Genomic DNA, 18,725 nt, shown 5'->3' on the forward strand with positions numbered 1-18,725 from the left:
ATAGCAATATAGTCAAATTGTCCCCTTTTGGCCCCACCCCTTAGCCCCTGGGGGATTAACCCTCCCATTTGTACAATTTTGAATCCCCACCACCTAGGGATGCTACCAGTCAAATTTAGTTAAATTCCAATCAGTTGTTAAGAAGAAGTTGTTTGAAGAAATTGACATACAGACAACGGACGCCACGGTATGGCATAAGCTCACCTTGTTCCTTCGGACCAGGTGGGCTAATAATTTTAATTTAATATCATCCGAATCATCAGTGGGCTGTTGTTTAAATAAAAGATGTGATATGGAGAGGTAAGATCAAGTTGGAGACAAGAGGCCCATTGAGCCTGCATCGCTCACCTGCTGTTGATCTTGCTTGTAACCTTAAAAGTAGACCAAGGTCAAATATATCTATATGGACCAAATAAAGTTACTGGCTCAATGCCATTACTAAGGACTCTCTGTAACTCAAATAACATGTGAACCCATTGACCTTGAAAGCTTAACAAGGTAAAGCAGTTGAGCCAACTTTGTAGCCCTTTCTCTCAGCCACCTACATGTAGTGGTCAAATATCATCACCGTGTAGCTGTTGGTTAAACACATTTAACCCCTGTGACCTAGAAAGTGGGACAATGTCATTTGTATATGTATATGCAAAGTTGGTATCCCTTCATTCCATCATGCTAATGGCCAAATATCGCTCTGTAACTTTTGGTTGTTTAAAATAATTTATTAGATTCAACATAACTATAACACCATTGACTTCTGTGACAAAGTCATTTATTGACACATTTAATTCCTGTGACCTTGATAATGAGTGAAGGTCATTCTTTTTAACAAAACTGATCAGCTTTCATCCCAGCATGCTACTGGCCAAATATCTTCAACAAGTCTTTTAGTTATTAAAAGGAAATCATCTCACTGTTTTCAACACTTTTGACCCCCTGTGACCTTAAATTCTGGTTCTTTAGGTTTTAACCTTTACGAATTTGACCCCCTTTGACATGTGACCTTGAATAAAGGTCAAGGTCCTTTTATTTGCAATCTCTGTTTGGATCTACCAGCCAAATATCACAACTCTGGGCCTTTTATTTCTTCCGAAGAAGTTGCTCGACATATTTAATCTCTGTGACCTTGAAAGCAGGTCAAGTTTTTTTTATTTGCAACTCTGTTTGGCTCAATTTTTAGGAAGCTATTAGCCAAATATGACAGTAGGTTTGTAGATTCTTAAGAAGAAAATGTACGCACTTTTTTTTACCCCTGTGACCATCAACAAGGTTCAGGGTCATTTTTATTTGCAAACTTTGTCATGCTCACCCTCGGAAAGTTAAACATATGTAGGTGTGTAGGATATGGATAATTTACATCCTCAGATAGAATTTTTCTATCGCCTCTTCACCAGAATTTTGGTAAAACAGACACGAATAATGCAAATGGATGACTATTCACTGAGCAGCAAATCAAAACACAAAATAGATATACAGGGCAATGGCTTTTAATGATATTAACATACTTGCCTTCAATAACATAGTAACCAAACATGTTTACATGTAACTTAATCAGAAAAATTTAGTTAGTGGTATGGAATAAGTACTTACTTTGTAGACAGTTATAGTCTGACCAAAATGACATGTGGCATTTACCTTGACATGGAAAATTCATATTGGACAATTGCATTTAGCCCACATGTTCATACACATCTTAGGGTGCCAAGGTCGTTTCACCTCTAACTTGAATAGTAGATCTACATATGCTCTGTAACAAATATTGATTTGCCTGCAAACAATATAGTGGATCAGAGGTCAGAGCAACTGGTCATTTTGGTCCAAATATATAATATTGATGCAATACCTTGAACAATTTCTAAATTCATGTACATTGCATGATTTCAGCTGAAAAGGTTTTTTTAATATTTTCATACATTACATTTGCCATTAAAACAAAATCAGTCAATAAATCCAAAATACTGCATGTTAAAAATATTAAATTACATTAAATTCTTCACTAGATATGTATGTTAAAACTTCTAACTTTAATTTCTGATAAGAATGGTAAAATATTGAAATTCATCATTTAAATTACTTATCTTAACATGAAGAAGATGCCAGAGGGACCTTTATCTCTCACCTGTTTTTATTTGATATCTGAATGGGAACTTGAAAATGTTAACTAACAATCACAATAACGGCAATATTTCTCCAGATTTTGGTTAAAACTAACTTGCATTTAACACACATGCAGGGGTGTTCAATTTTATATTTTTAATTACTAGCCTGTAGGAAGATGTTAACTAAAAAAAATCAATACCAACCTAATCTATATTCTCATAGAAAAAAAAGACATTTTTCACCAGCCCTTACATAAAATCAACTAGTTCCAGGCTAGTGAAACTGTACACCCCTGACATGGAATGATATTTGCTTAGCATTGCTCAATACAAAATTTAACAAATTTCCATAGTTGTCTTTAGTAAAAAAAATCAATGTCAAGTCCAATGTTGTGTAACAGACTGACACTTTGACATGGCATAAGCTCATCTGGCCCTAAGGGCCATGCGTGATAGCAAAATGTTTATAAACATAACATAGAAATACGCTTTGCTTTCATTTGGGACTCTCATATAATTACCAATGTTCAGTTACAATTTAAAACACAAAAATGAAAAATATGTTTTAATGAATTTATACAATGATTAAAATCAGTTCACAATGAACAGCAATACCATGTACAAATAAAACTTTTAAAAGACCCTTTCATTTAGTCAACTAAATTAACATACAACTCAAATCTGTAGTAATGGATATTTTTATTCTCCATCACATGTTTTTGTTTTTCAAATAAACCAACAGTTTATGTTGTAAATCTAGAGAAACATGGAAAACAGAAAATATGAATACAATTCTGCTGCAAGTCACTTCATATTCATGATCATCTATCACAGATGAAGTTGCAGTATCAAAATCTGAAAGTCTCACCAAACCAATGATATTGTAATATGTACATAAAGAGAAAATCCTTGTCCATATTATGTGCAACAAGAACACCCCTCATATCCACTGGATACAGTTCAAATAGAATCACAGCATTATCTGTAAGCGTTCTTTCTTTTTGGTTCCTCCATTCTCTGCAAGCACTTTCACCTTTTGAATCTGTCAAACAGTTAAAAAGGGCAGGTCAGAACAATAAAAAGTCTTGGTCATGATGTCATCAGACAAAAAGAACTTATCAAATTTGCCTTATTAAACTATTTTGCTATTCTCATTGAAAATTATTAAGTGTATTGATAATGACTGTTCATGAACTTTGTACAATGTAAACTGAAAAATTACAAGCAAGAGTAGTGCGAATGTACATAACAGGCCCTTGGACATCAGTATGGAAGCCATAGTATGGTATACATATTTTATTAATATTAATATAAATGTGATCGTGGCAGAAGTTGAGCTTGCATGTAGTCTTGAAAGATTGATGTCAGGAACATTAGCATGTAGATACATCAAGTGTTTGATTTAAAACTTTACTGAGGAAACTGAAGACATGTCAAATATTTATTGTTGCTGTTACATAAACCTTAAATGTATGACTTTGATCACTAGAGATTTTTGTTAGAAACACTAGCAGGGGTTGCATGTGTAGCCAGTAAAAATACCAAAAATACCCTCCTACTACAGATAATTCAACTGCTGGAAACCCCTATACTAGTTTGAGTTTTCATGAAATATGGTTAAACATTTTTGTCAGGAGCCAAATGATGAAATAGGGACAAAAAGGATGACCACAAGATAAGCTCTGACAAAGGTAGGTGTTTAAAGATTACATACTTAACTTCACAGAAGGATGTTTTTTTTATTCAAACCTTATCAGAGATAAATTATATCAATTCACAAGAGCTGAAATATAATGTACAGGTATCGAGTCCATTTTGCTTTAGGTCTATTTTACCAATTTTTCCCTAGTTCCAAAGATCTCTGAATGAACGATTGCAAAGGAAGGACTTTTTTTGGTTTCATCAAAACTACTGTATTGAAACAGAATCACATGTTCACCGAGTTATTGAATACTGATCATTTGCTGGAAAAATCTCTTTCCAGAGGTATGCATACTGGGAGTATGTAAACTGCATGGAAAATATTGAGAAAAATCCAGATCAGAGGTTTGACCAGTTGTGGTGGATGTCGGGGTATTCCTAACAATACACACCTAAGGGGTTATGAATGATGACTGTCTCAGGACTTTGACCTCGAGTCTCGTCTGCGATCCCTTTCTGCGCTCCTACTTCTGCGCGACGCTGATGCTGACCTTGACCGGTGGCGATGCCTCCTGGACTTTGATCGGCTTCTGGAACGTCTTGACCTTGACCTTGACCTCCTGAAGAACAAACATTTGGTGGAAAAATCTCTTTCTAGAGGTATGCATACTGGCAGTATGTATGTACATGTAGTATGTTTTTCATTTCGTATATGCTTTAATTCTATTCTACATTTTGCAGCATCTTATTTGTATTTGAATTCCAATTACTAAAATAGTGTATATTGGGTCAATTTTTATTCTTTGCTATATTAGCATTGTATGTATATTCCACTTCATAGTGTTTTAATCCTAAGTCCTAAGTAATTCTTTTGTGATATACAAGTTTTCATTCACTATTAACTTTGTCTTTTATTTACTTATTCTGAATACTACTCATCTGTGATCACATTTAATGCTTTTCATATATCAACACTATTTTTTATATATTAATTGTTCCAAAAGGGTCATATCTAAGGGGCCTTTGTAGGTAGGGGACTCCCAATCACTTATAAACCTGGTATATGGATACTTTCTTTTTCTGTGATGATTATTACTGTTTTTATTAATATGTGATTATCTCCCTTTACTTGTAATATAATGTTATTGTTATGTCACAATAATAACTCTCAATGTTCCTTGTTTACTTGTATGCGACGTAGCCCCAACACATTCTTATTCAGGGCTCATTTAACTATTTAATAAAAACTTAATGCAGACTTCAAAATTAGCAATTTTTGCTACTGTAAACCAATACATGATCGAACATGTCAGGTGTCTATACAACTTGTTGGAGACATCAAAAGTGGATGTCATTTGAAATATCAATGTAAATGAACAGTGTCATACACTTTCTTGCTATTCGTGTTAGATAGCATAACTGTTCACTTCAAATCACGAAAAATGTTTAAAAATGAGCATCCCGTCATGGACATAACATATCACCGCTGGACAGGACAAGGTTGTCATTCAAGCCAGTACGCCAAATATCAAACAAGTGTGCATGGTCTATAACCTGACAGAGGACAATACCCACTACAGGCGCCATCTAGGTCAATCTATATTTAGATTTAAGGTTTCCCAGTTACACGTTTTGTCCGTAACGATTTGGACGACAATCAGGATGCATCGCATGATTGTCTTAGTTTAACAAAATTTAAAGCAAGAGAATGCCTCCTCCTTTCTTTTTTAGGGGTTATGATGCAATGCGTGTAAATTTCCGTATGAAACTATCATCATTTACATGAAAAAGATTAATCAGAATGTGAACAGGAAAAGGTACACAAAGTTACGAACGAAACGACTTCCTTCAATGTCATATTTTTCTTTATTCTGTGCTAGTATGTACGATTGTATTACCTCAGTACATGTATTGATATCTTTTCTTTACATTGTATTATTCCCTTCATAATAATAGGACACTCTGTGATTTATACAAAGGTCTTTTTCAATGTCACAATTTGGAGTGAAAATACATGCCGATTTCAGCTATAATTTGTACAGGATTTTTATTTTTTTGCTTTTGAAACTTATTTAAACATTATCTGTTTTTATCTCTTTTAGACATATTTAAAACAATGAAAGTGTAAAATTTCACAAGTTTATTCAAAATAATGGAAAGTCCGAAATAACAGAGGAACCCTCATTTGAACCAAGACTGAATTTTATCTCAATTATAATTCATTTTTTCATTATCTATTTTGTGTATGTGGTTGTATTCTACTGAAGGCCAAATGAAATTAATATTAAATCTTTAGTTACTCATGCCACTTCTTTAAAAAATATTATGCTGCAGACACAATGATACAGTTGTCTTTTTTTTCTCTACAGACAAAATTTTATATATGTGATGCATGGTAACATTCCTGTATCTGGAGATTATGCTTCATAGCAACTGTTTTAGTTCAAATACTCTTGATATGAACTGATAACATCATCACTTTGGTGATAAAAGTTGTTTAAGTAAAGAAACCAACTTCTGGAGAATTATAAAAACCTATATATAAATGTTGCTTGGTGGAAAATTGACAAAACTTGACACACCAAATTGTTCCTAAGTCCAAACTTAACCTCAAAATGTTCAGGTTTTGAAGTGACTGTTCCATAATGTTATATGATCAATTCAGGCTAATATGACACAAAACTATCCTGAATTACAAGTCAGTTTATATAATTTAACAACATCCCACTTTCATAATTTACCTTTTATGTCTTCGTGACCTTGACCTGGAACGTGACCTTGATCGACGTGACCTTGAACGCCGTGATCTGGAACCTCGTGATCTAGACCGCCTAGACTTGGACCTGGATCTTGAATGCCTTGACCTTTTGTGTGATCTACGATCATTTGTCCTAGATGTTGATCTGAGAAACATAACAATGAATAAAGTTACCTTTCCTGGGATTTTTCCAGACATTAATGATAATTTACAAACCATCCATATTAACCTTCAAGTGTAAGATAAAGAATGGATAACAGATCAGTGTTAAGTGACAAATTTGAAATGTAATTATAATACAAGTTTTTTTAACTTTAAACTACATATTTAGGAAATTACATAGGTGTATTACATACCTCCTCCTACTACGACTACTGCTACGTGACCGGCGTCTTCTGTTTTTATCACGACTGTTGCTACGTGACCGGCTCCTCTTTCGACTTTTACTCCTACTTCGACTGCGCTTGCTGGTACTGCGACTACGTCTACGGACGGGACTGGCACTCTTACTTTTTCTTGCTTCCTCTTCTTTCTCTCTCTTAACTTTTTGTTCTTCCCTTTCCTTTTCTCGCAAATTCCTTCTCTCAGCAACACGTGTCTAAAATAATTAAAGTTACATTTGTGTACTTCACCATGCGCTATCAACATATACCAGTTGATCTGTCAAGACAGGACTTTAATATGTATAAAAGCCATCAACTACTGAAAATGGAAATGAAAGCAGCAAAACAAATCTTATCTTAAGACCAAATGATGAAGTTCATAAACTGAGGAAGAACAGCTCAAAATCATGCATTAAAGGTTGAATTCTAATCGAACTTTTTAAATAATTTGATCAAGAGTTGAAAAAAGTGTTTACATTTATCCTTACTTTAAGCTCCTCCAACTTCTCTCTGATTGTGATGAACCCCAAATGAAGTTTTCCACCAAAGTGGTCAGCCAGTCGTCTGTCATTGTCATGGATACCTAGGTAGGCAGAACAGACCTCACACACACGCAACTTCTGTTGCTGGTAACTGGAGGCTGGCATTGAATTTCGGTAGTCTTGCTGTGAATCATAGAAGAAACAGAAGTTTAAAAATATATCAAAATCCTCTTATAATACGGCATGTGAATTCATTGTAAACAAAAATAAATGTGTATTGCCAGATATTTCACTATCATACAACGTGTGTAGACTTCACTTTCACTGCTATATATCAATTCCCCCATTTTTAGCCAGCCCTCGCTGTTATTCAACACGTCATTTGATTGTACATGTTGTATTGTGTCATTCAAGCAAATCTTGCTATTATTGTTACCAGGTTAGGCACCGCAGTTTTAACCTTATACCTGCCTTTTTGTATTTATTTTGTTCTGATGACGACGCCCCTCTGTGTTGAAAACAGTAAACAGTAAACTTGGATCAAAGCCGGTATACCCAGCATGACGTTGTCATGGTCATCTTTTCATTTATCACACAATGTGTTATATCCATGCCAGCAAAGGTTGTAGCTCAATGTGGTACTTCCCACAAGGGGAGCTAATGAATATTATACAAACCTCAGCAAGGCTTTTATTTTTCTTCAGTTCCTCTACTTCTTCCATGAGTTTGAGAGATTCCTCCACCTCTCCCTCGCCCCCCATGGTCTCCGCCTTGGCCATATTTTCTCCAAGCTGCTCTCCCAGTGCATGAATCTTTTCTGCCTGCATTTAAGATTAAATTCTGTTCAAGAGATCATGTACCAATATGTTGACTGAAGTCATCAGTGGGTTACATTGAAACCTATCTTGAATGTTTGCAGGAAAATGACACAAAAGAACTTCACAGACCTAATGAAAAAGATTCTGAGAAACAAATATAACAAAGTTTTGAAGTAATCTCCATTAAATTCCAAATGCCCTCCTTGGCCTCCTATATTGCTCTTTAACAGTGCTGTATTTCACTCTATAAAATTTTAGGCAGTGTAAATGCACTTTGGCCAATGTTTCCATTGCAACTTTTCACAGAAGCAAACTGAATCCATTTTCATGCATATCACAGTATTCAATGATACTAGCCTGCTTGCATTTTTTATTCAAATTCTACAAGATGACCTTTACACATTCATAGTAAATATTGATTTTTTTTTACTAACTGTGATATTAGATTAACTTGAATGGTGTTGGGCTGTGCAATTTTACATCCCTGCTATATCTGGATTTCTATCAGCGATCCTCATGAAACAAGATAAACATGATCAGATTAGGGTACCTTCTGGTTGGCCTCCTCACTGAGCTCTTCCTGGGTCTCCTTCAAACGTCGCTTGGCCATTTCTGTTTTTCTGTCACAGTCTGCGATGAAACTCTGTAGATGTTCCATGGCCTAGATTGACAAAGTTACTTTTTAAGATTTTTTTTAACTTAATTTTAGCATTCAGACAGATTTTGAAAAAATTCTGTAAGCTAAACCTAAATTCCGTAGTTATGTCTGTATATACTCTTACATAATCTTATATATATTTCAAAAGATTGCACAGCAAAAATTCAAGTCACTGTTTAAAGTGAAGCTTATCTGACTAAACAAAATGTTACAAAGCATCATTCATTGAACATACCACACACTACAGTGTCAGAAATGATTTCATATCAAGTTCAATAGTAAACAAACTGATGACCTATAGCTATTACTGAGCAAGAAATGGGAACAATGGTACCCCTCATTACAGCTAACGAATTAAAATGTTTCAATAATCCTGACTGAAATCTAACAACTGATGTGTTAACATTTTAAATTCAACAGAACATGTACCCAGGTATTGGTCGGTTTTATATTTTGGGTACAGGTCTTTAAATTCTGTACCACAACCTGTGCACAGGAGTCTGAAAATATATCCATATATAGTGATAATTGTAAACCATGCCTCAACTTATAAAACATGTACATTATTACTTCTAGATTAACGTATCATTACCAGTAGATATGCATTTTTTTGTTTACGATTCATTGCCACTTATTTTCATTTTTAACCGATCCTGTGCCTTTTTCAGTTTGTGAAGAACACTAATCAATCATAACACAAAACCTAAACCAACCAATTTTATAACATAATGTCACATATAGTAATTCATATATCCCTTGTAAAAAATAAATTTACACACATTCATGTAAAAAGACAGTGTATGAATAACTCGGGCTTATTTTCTTAAGCCAAAGACTAAAATTAACTCCTCCAATGTTCTCCCTTTGACTCTAGCCTTATTATTTTCCACTTTCCATGGGACAACTTTCATAAAAGTAAGAAGCATTAGAAAACTAGAAATATGTCAGAATGGCATGAAAGTCACCCCATTATTCTGTATGATCATTTTCCGATAAATGATTGACCAAGCTACAACAGATATATTTCCACCTGTCAATCAAAATGGTAAACAATGACTAGGTGTAAATACATACACACTGTTCAGGTAGCCATGCCAACACATGGAATTAACTAGAATTTTTGTGAACAAAACATGTCTCCCCTTATTAGCCAATAAACAAACTTCGGTATAAAAAATTAACAAAGGGCCATATCTCTTCAGTGATAAATCCGCATGCGAGTCCCGAGTCCTGTACTCATAGAATTTTGATGGGACTCACAGAATTTCTGAAAATAGTTAAATCAAACATTGTGGGACTCATTGTTTTTAGCAATCCAGTTGAAAAGGACTCATTAAAATAAATTGTGGATGGATCACTGGTCTCTATATATAGTGGGGGCATGAGACCCGAATGAAGAATACAACACTCCTCAGGGTTCTCCCCAGAATTTGTTTAAGCTGATATGTTTCATTTGCAACGAACGTTCAAGATGGACACGGTAATATAATACCTTATAATACCTTATCAAACTTAAGGTAGGGGGGGGGGGGGGTAATATTATGTTTAAATAGTTACTTTGGGGAAACACTTACATTTTGATGAACACTAAAACCCAAGAAAGAAATAAGTGTTCCTTATTTCTGAATTTACAGGAATATTATAGTTTTAAATATTCTTAAAAAAAATGCAATTTATAGAAAGGTGTATGAGTTTTGTACATAGAATAATAAATTTGACATTTGTCTCTTATCTTGACATTTGTATCCATAACTTTATCCCAATTAAAAATAATTTAAAGAAGAAATATTTAAAAGCTGTTAGTGCTATAGGGGGAAACACTTACATGAAAAAGTTTATATCACATTTCTTATTATTGTAAGAGAAAATGTTTTAATAAAATGTAGTGTTTTTATTTCCTTCAAAACTGTATTAAATACTGCTGTCAGTAAATGGGATCAAAGATTAAAACAGTATTTTCATTTGAGCCCTTCTTCCTTAAAAACAACAAGTCCAGATTTTAATTCCGTTTTCCGGTCTGTACTTTACACAATCCAAGTTGGCGACCATTACTAACTGAATACACACGCTATTTCAGCGTTGTCAAATGCAATCATATGTGAGTAAATTGATTGATAATAGATGTAATAAGTGTTTGTTTTCTTAATCCAACAGTAGTTACCCAAATTAATCACCTATTGACCATGCTGAAAGGATCCTGTGGTAATCATTGCTTTAGGCTCCAGTGAGCATGCTTACCGAACACCTGCCGGCTTGTCGTCTGCTCCCCTTCCCGACTAATTACAAACCCCCTGTGGCAATACGCCTATTGTGTAACTGACCAGGGGGGTCATTGCTGCACTTGGGTCAGCCTTGTGATTTAATCAGTGTCAATTTCTTGTGTAAAAAGACCACCTTCAGTACAAATAACAAGGTGATACGGTTCATAGTCTAAGGTGATACGGGTCAATCAAGCTGATACTGCAGGGAGGATTTGAAACTGAAGCTGAGCCGGAGCTGTATCAGCTAAATGGCCTGGGGAGAACTCTGCTCCTACTTCATAAGATACATTAAAACTGTAGCAAAATTGGTCAACGTAGGTGAAATAATATGGAAGTTATGCTGTGGACAAACTTCGGTATTAAAAATAAACAAAGGGCCATTACTCTGTATATAGTTGGGCATAAAACATGATTTTAGTGCGAGAGATTCCGCCTTCCCAAGATACGCAAATATGGTTAGTTTGGTCAACGTAGGTGAAATAACATGGAACTTGTGCTCCGGACAAACTTCGGTATTAAAATTATACAAAGGGTCATAACTCTGTATATAGTGAAGCACAAGACCTAATGCAAGTGCACTGCACACCTTCTGTGGGTGATGCAGGTGTACTTCAAGTTTGATTAAGATATCTTTAATGGTTTAGAAGTTATGTCGTGAACAAACTTCGGTATTAAAAATAAACAAAGGGTGATAACTCTAGTGGGATACAAAACCTGATTTTAGTGCGAGAGTTTCCACCTTCCCAAGATACATAAATATGGTAAGTTTAGTCAACGTAGGTGAAATAACATGAAACTTCTGCTCCGGACAAACTTCGGTATTAAAATTAAACAAAGGGCTGTATCTCTGTATATAGTCAAAAACAAGACCACTTATTTGACCTTTGATCTTGAGGTGAAGGTCACAGTGACATAATTCTGTGGGTGATGCATGCATACCTAAAGTTTCATCAAGATATCTTCGACGTTTTACATGTTTTGGCCTGGATAAATTGCGATAAGAAGAACCAGAAGAAGAAGAACCAGTATTAATACAATGTGTCTTCTTTCATTCGAAGGGGAGACATAATAAGAAAGCAATACATTGCTAGAAGTATAGGAGAAAGCTACTTAAATCAGTTTCAAAGAGAATGGGCCAAATGGCAAAACTTTTTTTGAAACACCCAAACTTGAAATTACCACAAGTTACTTACAAATTTATTAATATAATTGTTATATTGAGGAAATGAAAATATTGATTACGCTCACACTGACAGCTAGCTTACAGAGAAATTCAAAATGTAATACAAATTTTCAACAATCCTACCTTTCCTTTCTGATAATTGTATTGGTGTTTGCATGATAATGAATGAGTGTGCGTCTTTATATACATGTCTGTTATGTCATGTGATGTATATATATTGTAACTAAATGTAAAAATTTTAAAAGAAAAAAAAAGAAAAAAATTCTCCTTTGGAAAATAAAAGATGGGAATGTCTTTGGCTGTTTTGAACCTGTTAATATTTATTTTTCAAACTCAAACTTTTATCATTATCGGTTTAATTTGCATGGATGTCACCTTGTAAATTCCTTGCGGTTAATAGTATCAGACGACCTTGACTTTTTGCGGTACACAAACTTGCTAACTTTGCCACTTAACCCATGTCGTTTCGACACATTCCTACTGTCAAGATTGAAGAATTCAGCATGATTTTACCAAAGAATGACATTTTAACCCCAGAGTGATAAATGCGATGCAATTCTTAGTTATGTTTCCTGATATGTGGTATTTATCAATTCACAACGTAATGTCCTGAAAAGTTGGGCCTACTTTACTCAAGTTTATTTATCGGAGTATCGTGTACACCCCTTTTTTGACACTTCATTTTTCCTTAAAAAAGTGTGCACTATACGCAAATATTAATGGTAGTCGTTGGTCGGGCATGAAATATCTAAATCAATCAATAGCAATTTATAAAACGTTAGTTTACCCCTGTCGGGAACCTCAAAGGTGCCCGATTCATACTCGGAACATCTTTAGGTTATATGTAATTCCTGTGTGAAATTTGAAACGCCTTTAGGTTTTATCCTATTCCTGGTTAAAAAGGAAATTGATATCCGAGTTATCCAAGAGCTTGTAATTTGCGCCTGGTATATTCCGACAGAAGCACACACTTAACAGGCCGAGACAACAAAGGTCAAAATTTGGGACTGCTCCAGGGGCAACTAAAAAAGATATAAGCAGGTAAATTCCTTTTGCCCTGTTATTATCTGAATCTTACATCAATGTCATAGTAGTAGTCCTTCTTTTTGGTGGCCCACTCATAGTCTGCCCTCAGTGCCAGGTCATGTATCTTTGGACACTCACCAAGGTCCATCCTCTATAAGATAAAATTAGACCATCATCAGTTTATATCACAACCTTTATAATGCACAAAACACCATCACATCAACAGAGTACTTAAAGTGGTATCGAGTTATAACTGCCATATTTGATCAATCAAGGGAGACAGGTATGGGTAAATGATGAGTAGTGTACCTGTATTTAGACACATTTTTCCCCGCAAATAACTTACCACATACTTTGACTATTTTCCCACATGAAGGTATCTTTATCACACCCCAAGTTGAATCCACCATTAATAAAGCTGTCCATCATTCAGGAAGGCCCGATTTCCAATATTCTTAACAAATTCTGTGATTTTCCAGCTACTTTACCTGTCATATTCTTGAGTCACTTTGCATTTAGTCTTTTTCTCAATTACATTTGGATAGTTATAAGGTCCTTTTCCTTTAAAATTTCATCAGAATTTCACCACAACTAGGTGCCAAATTAAGTTATTTTTATTTACTTCCAAAATAATTAAGTCATATATAGGCCCGCGAGACATTGGCAGAAAATTCACTGGTTTATCATACGTACCAAATGGCAATGAACTGAGTGGGATAGAGTTAACAGGAGAGCAACTTACCGTGCTTGACAGAATATCATGAGGACAGCAGGCTAGCAGGAAACTCTTACATACCCGAGGATCATCAAACTTCACCTTGTACTTCGCGGTGTCCCCTAAAAATTTATCATTCACAAACTGATTAGCGTAGAACATACATAACAATACGATTTCTCCTTTACCAATGTTTGCACTTCCCAGATAGGCAATTCCTTCATTAATAAAATAAGAAAGAAGCTGGTATCACTTTGTCATTTAAGGCTTTAAAATCTCCAAAATTACTCATTTTATTCTCAAATCTTTAAATGTACATAAAGGCCATTCCAAAAATGGATGAAAATTCAGTCAAGGTTGACTATATATGCACCAAAATTGTGCTATTTAATTAACTGTTTCATGATATCTTGAAATAACTCCGAAATCACAATCTGAAAGCTTCTTTCTTATTCACACAACAAACACTGGTTGCTCCTAAATCACAAATACGATTTGTTTTATCATATTTCATTTAAAATTTGTAGCAATATCTCCCGAGAAAGATTGATATTTCCAAGTTCCTCACCCCCTCCCAAACCACAGCAATAACATAATCATTTGTCCCCTAAAAAGCATTCAATTTTGAGGAAATTATATGTTACAATTCAACAACATGTGAACAGAAAATCTTATCTTACAATTTAAAAGGAGCAAACAGCTATATGTTGCTACCATATATAACAATTTCATGATTGGACAGCAAGATGAAAGAAAATGGCATAAAAGCAGGGGAGTTTGTCAATCATGTACATCGAATTACAGGTGAACAATTTTAAATTTATCCACTAATATGTGTAACATAGCAGTGAATATGATTTGATGAAATGGGGAAAAAAAATCATGTTCAATTTCTATTAGCAGTGTAATAAGAAGCCATATTTCAATTAAAAAAATATACCAACAGTACACTGCACTACTCACAAGCTGTGTGCATCTGTTGGTATCACTCTGTATAGGACCAGATCTATCATCTTGGAGTCCATGCTGTACTAAACAGATTCCAAATGTTTAACCCTTTAATTTTCTCTCTCATAACATACACACTGCGAATGAGGAAGGTCCTTGACATGACATACTATTGGCTGGTTATTTCAAGCAATTCATGCCTTCCCTACTTGAAAGTAGAACCTGCGCTTCTGCATCTGAAAATAAATATCCACCATATCTCTTTCCCACAAAGAGTTCAAAATCATTTACCTTTTATGTTGAAATTATATTAAAGCAAATTGTAATTAAAAAGCTTTATATAATTGATATCCATTGTTAACTTACTCTTCCTCTTGTTACTTCTATTATAGTCACTGCAACAGCAGGAATTCATTTATTACAATTTCTGCATGCATCCTCTATTTTCGAACCTTGAAGGCACACTATATATCGCTATAATGTGAGAATTCGAATGTATCATCAGCAAAGCAGAGAATTAACAATGATCAAGAAAACTAGATATTTTTTAAATAACAAGAAAATCACAATTAATATCTGCAAGAGATCTAAGATTTGTCAACTCACGGCTTGGCCTTTCATCACCCTTTCATTTTTGACGGGGAAACAGCTCATGAAATAGCTCCCTTCAAAAACAGGGAATGAGATAATAAATACACTTTTCATGGTTTTCACATCACAAGGGAATCCAAGTATAACCAACAAAAACAAGCCAAAATGGAAATACCAGTGTGGAAATTTGTCAACAATTATGAAGTAAAGTTTTGCAAATAAACATGTTTGCTTGAGTGTTGTACTATTCAAAACAAGATATTGTATATATATAGTCCAGTAATACTGCTGAATACTAAATATTAGAATAATTTAAGATCATGATCCGACTCAAAAACACAACAAATCTGTCTGCAGCAAGCATTGCTTTAAAAAAGAACTAAAAAATCCCACAAGAGTTTAAAAAACCCCTCAATACCACCTTTTCCTTTTTTCATTTGAATGCAAAGTTCCATAGTTAAATTCGTTATTTAAGCTATTCTGTATCATATAAATATTATAATCCTGTTGATTTGAAGCAGGAATGCTCTTTTTATTTCTTAACCCAGTTCTTGATCAACCAAATATGGGGTCAGATCCAGATTTTGGATACAGTGCTTTGCCGACAGAGTAGCAAGAGCTATGTAAGGATATGAAGTGAAAGTACATGCAGGTTGCAGTGGCCGAATAGGATAAAAGTAGAGTTTAGACAGTAAATAATGTTTTGCTATCATCATTTTTTAAATGCTTTCTTTGAAATAATGTTTTTAATCATCATTTCTGGCGATAGGGTCTACTCCTCACTTGTATAACAGGAGCATTTTCTGGTCAAATCTACCGTCCGAGGCCATTTAAAAAGGCGGTCTAAGCAACTGTCTATTATTTATGTATTTTAGTACGTAAACGAAGCGTATTTTGTACACGGTGTGCGTAGAACGTTTGGGACGTCCCGTCCAGGTCGCTATTGTACTGAAACGAATATAACAATGTTCTTACGGATGTGTTGGAGCATTGCAATGGATTCAAGCACCCTTTATTGCATTAAGTAGGCTATATATGTTATACATATAAATCCTTAGGTGCCGGAAACCGGCGACGCAGTCACCACTTTCAACAGTTGTCCAAGTCCGGGTTAAAATCTACATCTAGTTATCTTGTCCTCGGCACCAGCACACAACTTACCATTCCTTGACGTGCCCATGAGCTCGTCTAACATTGCCCGCATTTGATCTTGGGCCGACATTTTGTATTTCGCTTGGTATTGCTTGGAATATGTTGCCAATAACACGTTTATTGCAAAAGACGAATGTAAAATGGCGACGTAGACAATACCCGGATGTAACGTGACGCGAAGCGCCATCTATTTTCCCGCAGAGGCTCCCAAAGGGATTTCAAACGACTACTTTTGTCTCTTCTGACGAGACTCATTCTTTGACGCGATATCATTGGTGGCACCAGCGACGTATACCGTCCCTGGTGGCACATAAGACAAATAATATTCCAGGAATGCAGATGAAGTAACCGAATCCAACCCATTGAATTAGAGGATGTAGAAAAATAATTGTTTAAAAAAAAAAGTGAACAGCACTCTGCCTAATGTCACGGGGACCTGCATGGTTCCTGTGCCAAATGCAGGATTCAGTATCCCAGATATTGATTACTCCATCTGATTTCGAGTTTGAGTTAAATATCGTCACGTGAGTTGTTCAGCACACTATTAAGGTTAAAAACATAGTAATAAAACTGATACTTAGTTTAAACACGGAATTAGATTATCTAAGTCCGTGGTTTATATTACTAAATAATAAAGCCATGTACTATATCAAGTCAGTGGCAGATTTGAATTGTACCAGAGACCTAAAAAGCAAAGTAGCCTTTTCCCTGTTTCACGCTTACAGTAACTAGCGCATGCTGTACACCTGTGATCGTGCAATCAGCACTTACCAGCTGGCACGTGCACTAACACGTACGTCGTGGTGACCGTACCAAATTCCGTCATCCGAAGGTCACATATAAAGGGATTATTATTGTACCTATACGGTGTTTTTTTTAAAGAATATAGTAAACGTAACAATAATTATCTAACTATTTATACATATATGATTATTATTTCAGAAATACTCAAAGTAAATAGCACCTGCACGTGCAATGCTCTTCGACTAAAAGCGTTCCTCCACTATATTGCAAAGTTAAAACAAACCCTGTGTAAGTTACCTTAAACGAATTACAGCTTTTTCTAGTAAGGGTACACGCGTGTATGTACATATGTAAACGTGATCCTTTGAATCCACGTTAATTGAGCGTTAAACATGACAACTTGTTCAACATCTAGAAATTATAACATCAGCTGTAACCTCGGCTTGTTCAAAAGGAAACAAGGCATCGCATGACAAATATAATTTTACGCACATAAGAACAGCCGAATTCAGTTCGAAACAACCGACTGTCTCCTTTTTAAAAACATAAAAGCACGGCACCCTATCAAACCTATAGTCAGTTATTTCACACTATGTTGAATTAAAATAATATGATGATCTAATCTTGTAGTCTTATATTTATGTGGTTTAATGGATACATGTATAATCAACATGCATGTTTATAATTAATAATATATCTAAACCCTCGATTCGAAAATGTTTACTCGCACGATGTGGCATTCCTTCTTTCTCAAGACCAATATTTACTCACCATCGATATATATATCTACCATAATACCTATCCCGAGTTTCCTCTGGCCTTGACATCAGACTTAGACATTTTGAAAGTTGTATGTCTGGTTAGAGATAGAATAATGTTCTATATCGCAGGTAAGAAATGGGATAAATAATAATAACAATATGTATAAGGTAAAAGGCAGACATTACACGTATATCTTTTATTTTTAATGAAGACACTGGAGGAAACTTTGGATTCTGCAACATCGGTAAAGTAGAAAATTTACAGATTTTGTACGAAAGCAACTATCAATTTCAGATTCGCGGAAAAAAATGAGAAAGAAGCCGACACCGTGCTGCACAGATCTAGCTAGTAAACGTTATTGAGTTATTATGGGATTTGACACCGATAAAGTAGACGGAAACACTTTGGTCACTCGGGGACGTGACCTGACGCTGACCCCCAGCCCTCTTGTTTTCCGAGGTCAGACAGTAATACCGAGCACAAAATCCATACTTGAGCATGAGAACG

General features: G+C 35.0%; 1 protein-coding gene across 3 annotated transcripts; it reads right to left on the reverse strand.

Annotated features, from left to right (window-relative positions):
* Positions 1-1,468: 1,468 nt before the first annotated feature.
* On the reverse strand, positions 1,469-16,885 carry LOC110453901 (putative RNA-binding protein Luc7-like 2). 3 transcript variants are annotated; one of them, XM_021503115.1, is made up of 11 exons: positions 16,722-16,884; positions 15,576-15,634; positions 14,049-14,143; positions 13,359-13,457; positions 8,729-8,839; positions 8,038-8,181; positions 7,355-7,543; positions 6,852-7,093; positions 6,479-6,640; positions 4,190-4,357; positions 1,469-3,138 (listed from the first exon to the last, which is right to left on the reverse strand). In XM_021503115.1, exons 4-10 carry the CDS (start codon positions 13,452-13,454, stop codon positions 4,216-4,218), a joined length of 1,086 nt encoding a protein of 361 aa, XP_021358790.1. In that variant the 5' UTR covers positions 13,455-13,457; positions 14,049-14,143; positions 15,576-15,634; positions 16,722-16,884; the 3' UTR covers positions 1,469-3,138; positions 4,190-4,215. The 3 variants fall into 3 exon arrangements, with proteins under 3 accessions (XP_021358790.1, XP_021358789.1, XP_021358788.1); XM_021503114.1 differs by lacking the exon at positions 15,576-15,634 and having other exon boundaries at positions 7,367-7,543; positions 16,722-16,885; XM_021503113.1 differs by lacking the exon at positions 15,576-15,634 and having other exon boundaries at positions 16,722-16,885.
* Positions 16,886-18,725: the final 1,840 nt, after the last annotated feature.

This window comes from Mizuhopecten yessoensis, unplaced genomic scaffold (genome assembly GCF_002113885.1).
Source record: "Mizuhopecten yessoensis strain PY_sf001 unplaced genomic scaffold, ASM211388v2 scaffold7547, whole genome shotgun sequence".
Taxonomy (NCBI): domain Eukaryota; kingdom Metazoa; phylum Mollusca; class Bivalvia; order Pectinida; family Pectinidae; genus Mizuhopecten; species Mizuhopecten yessoensis.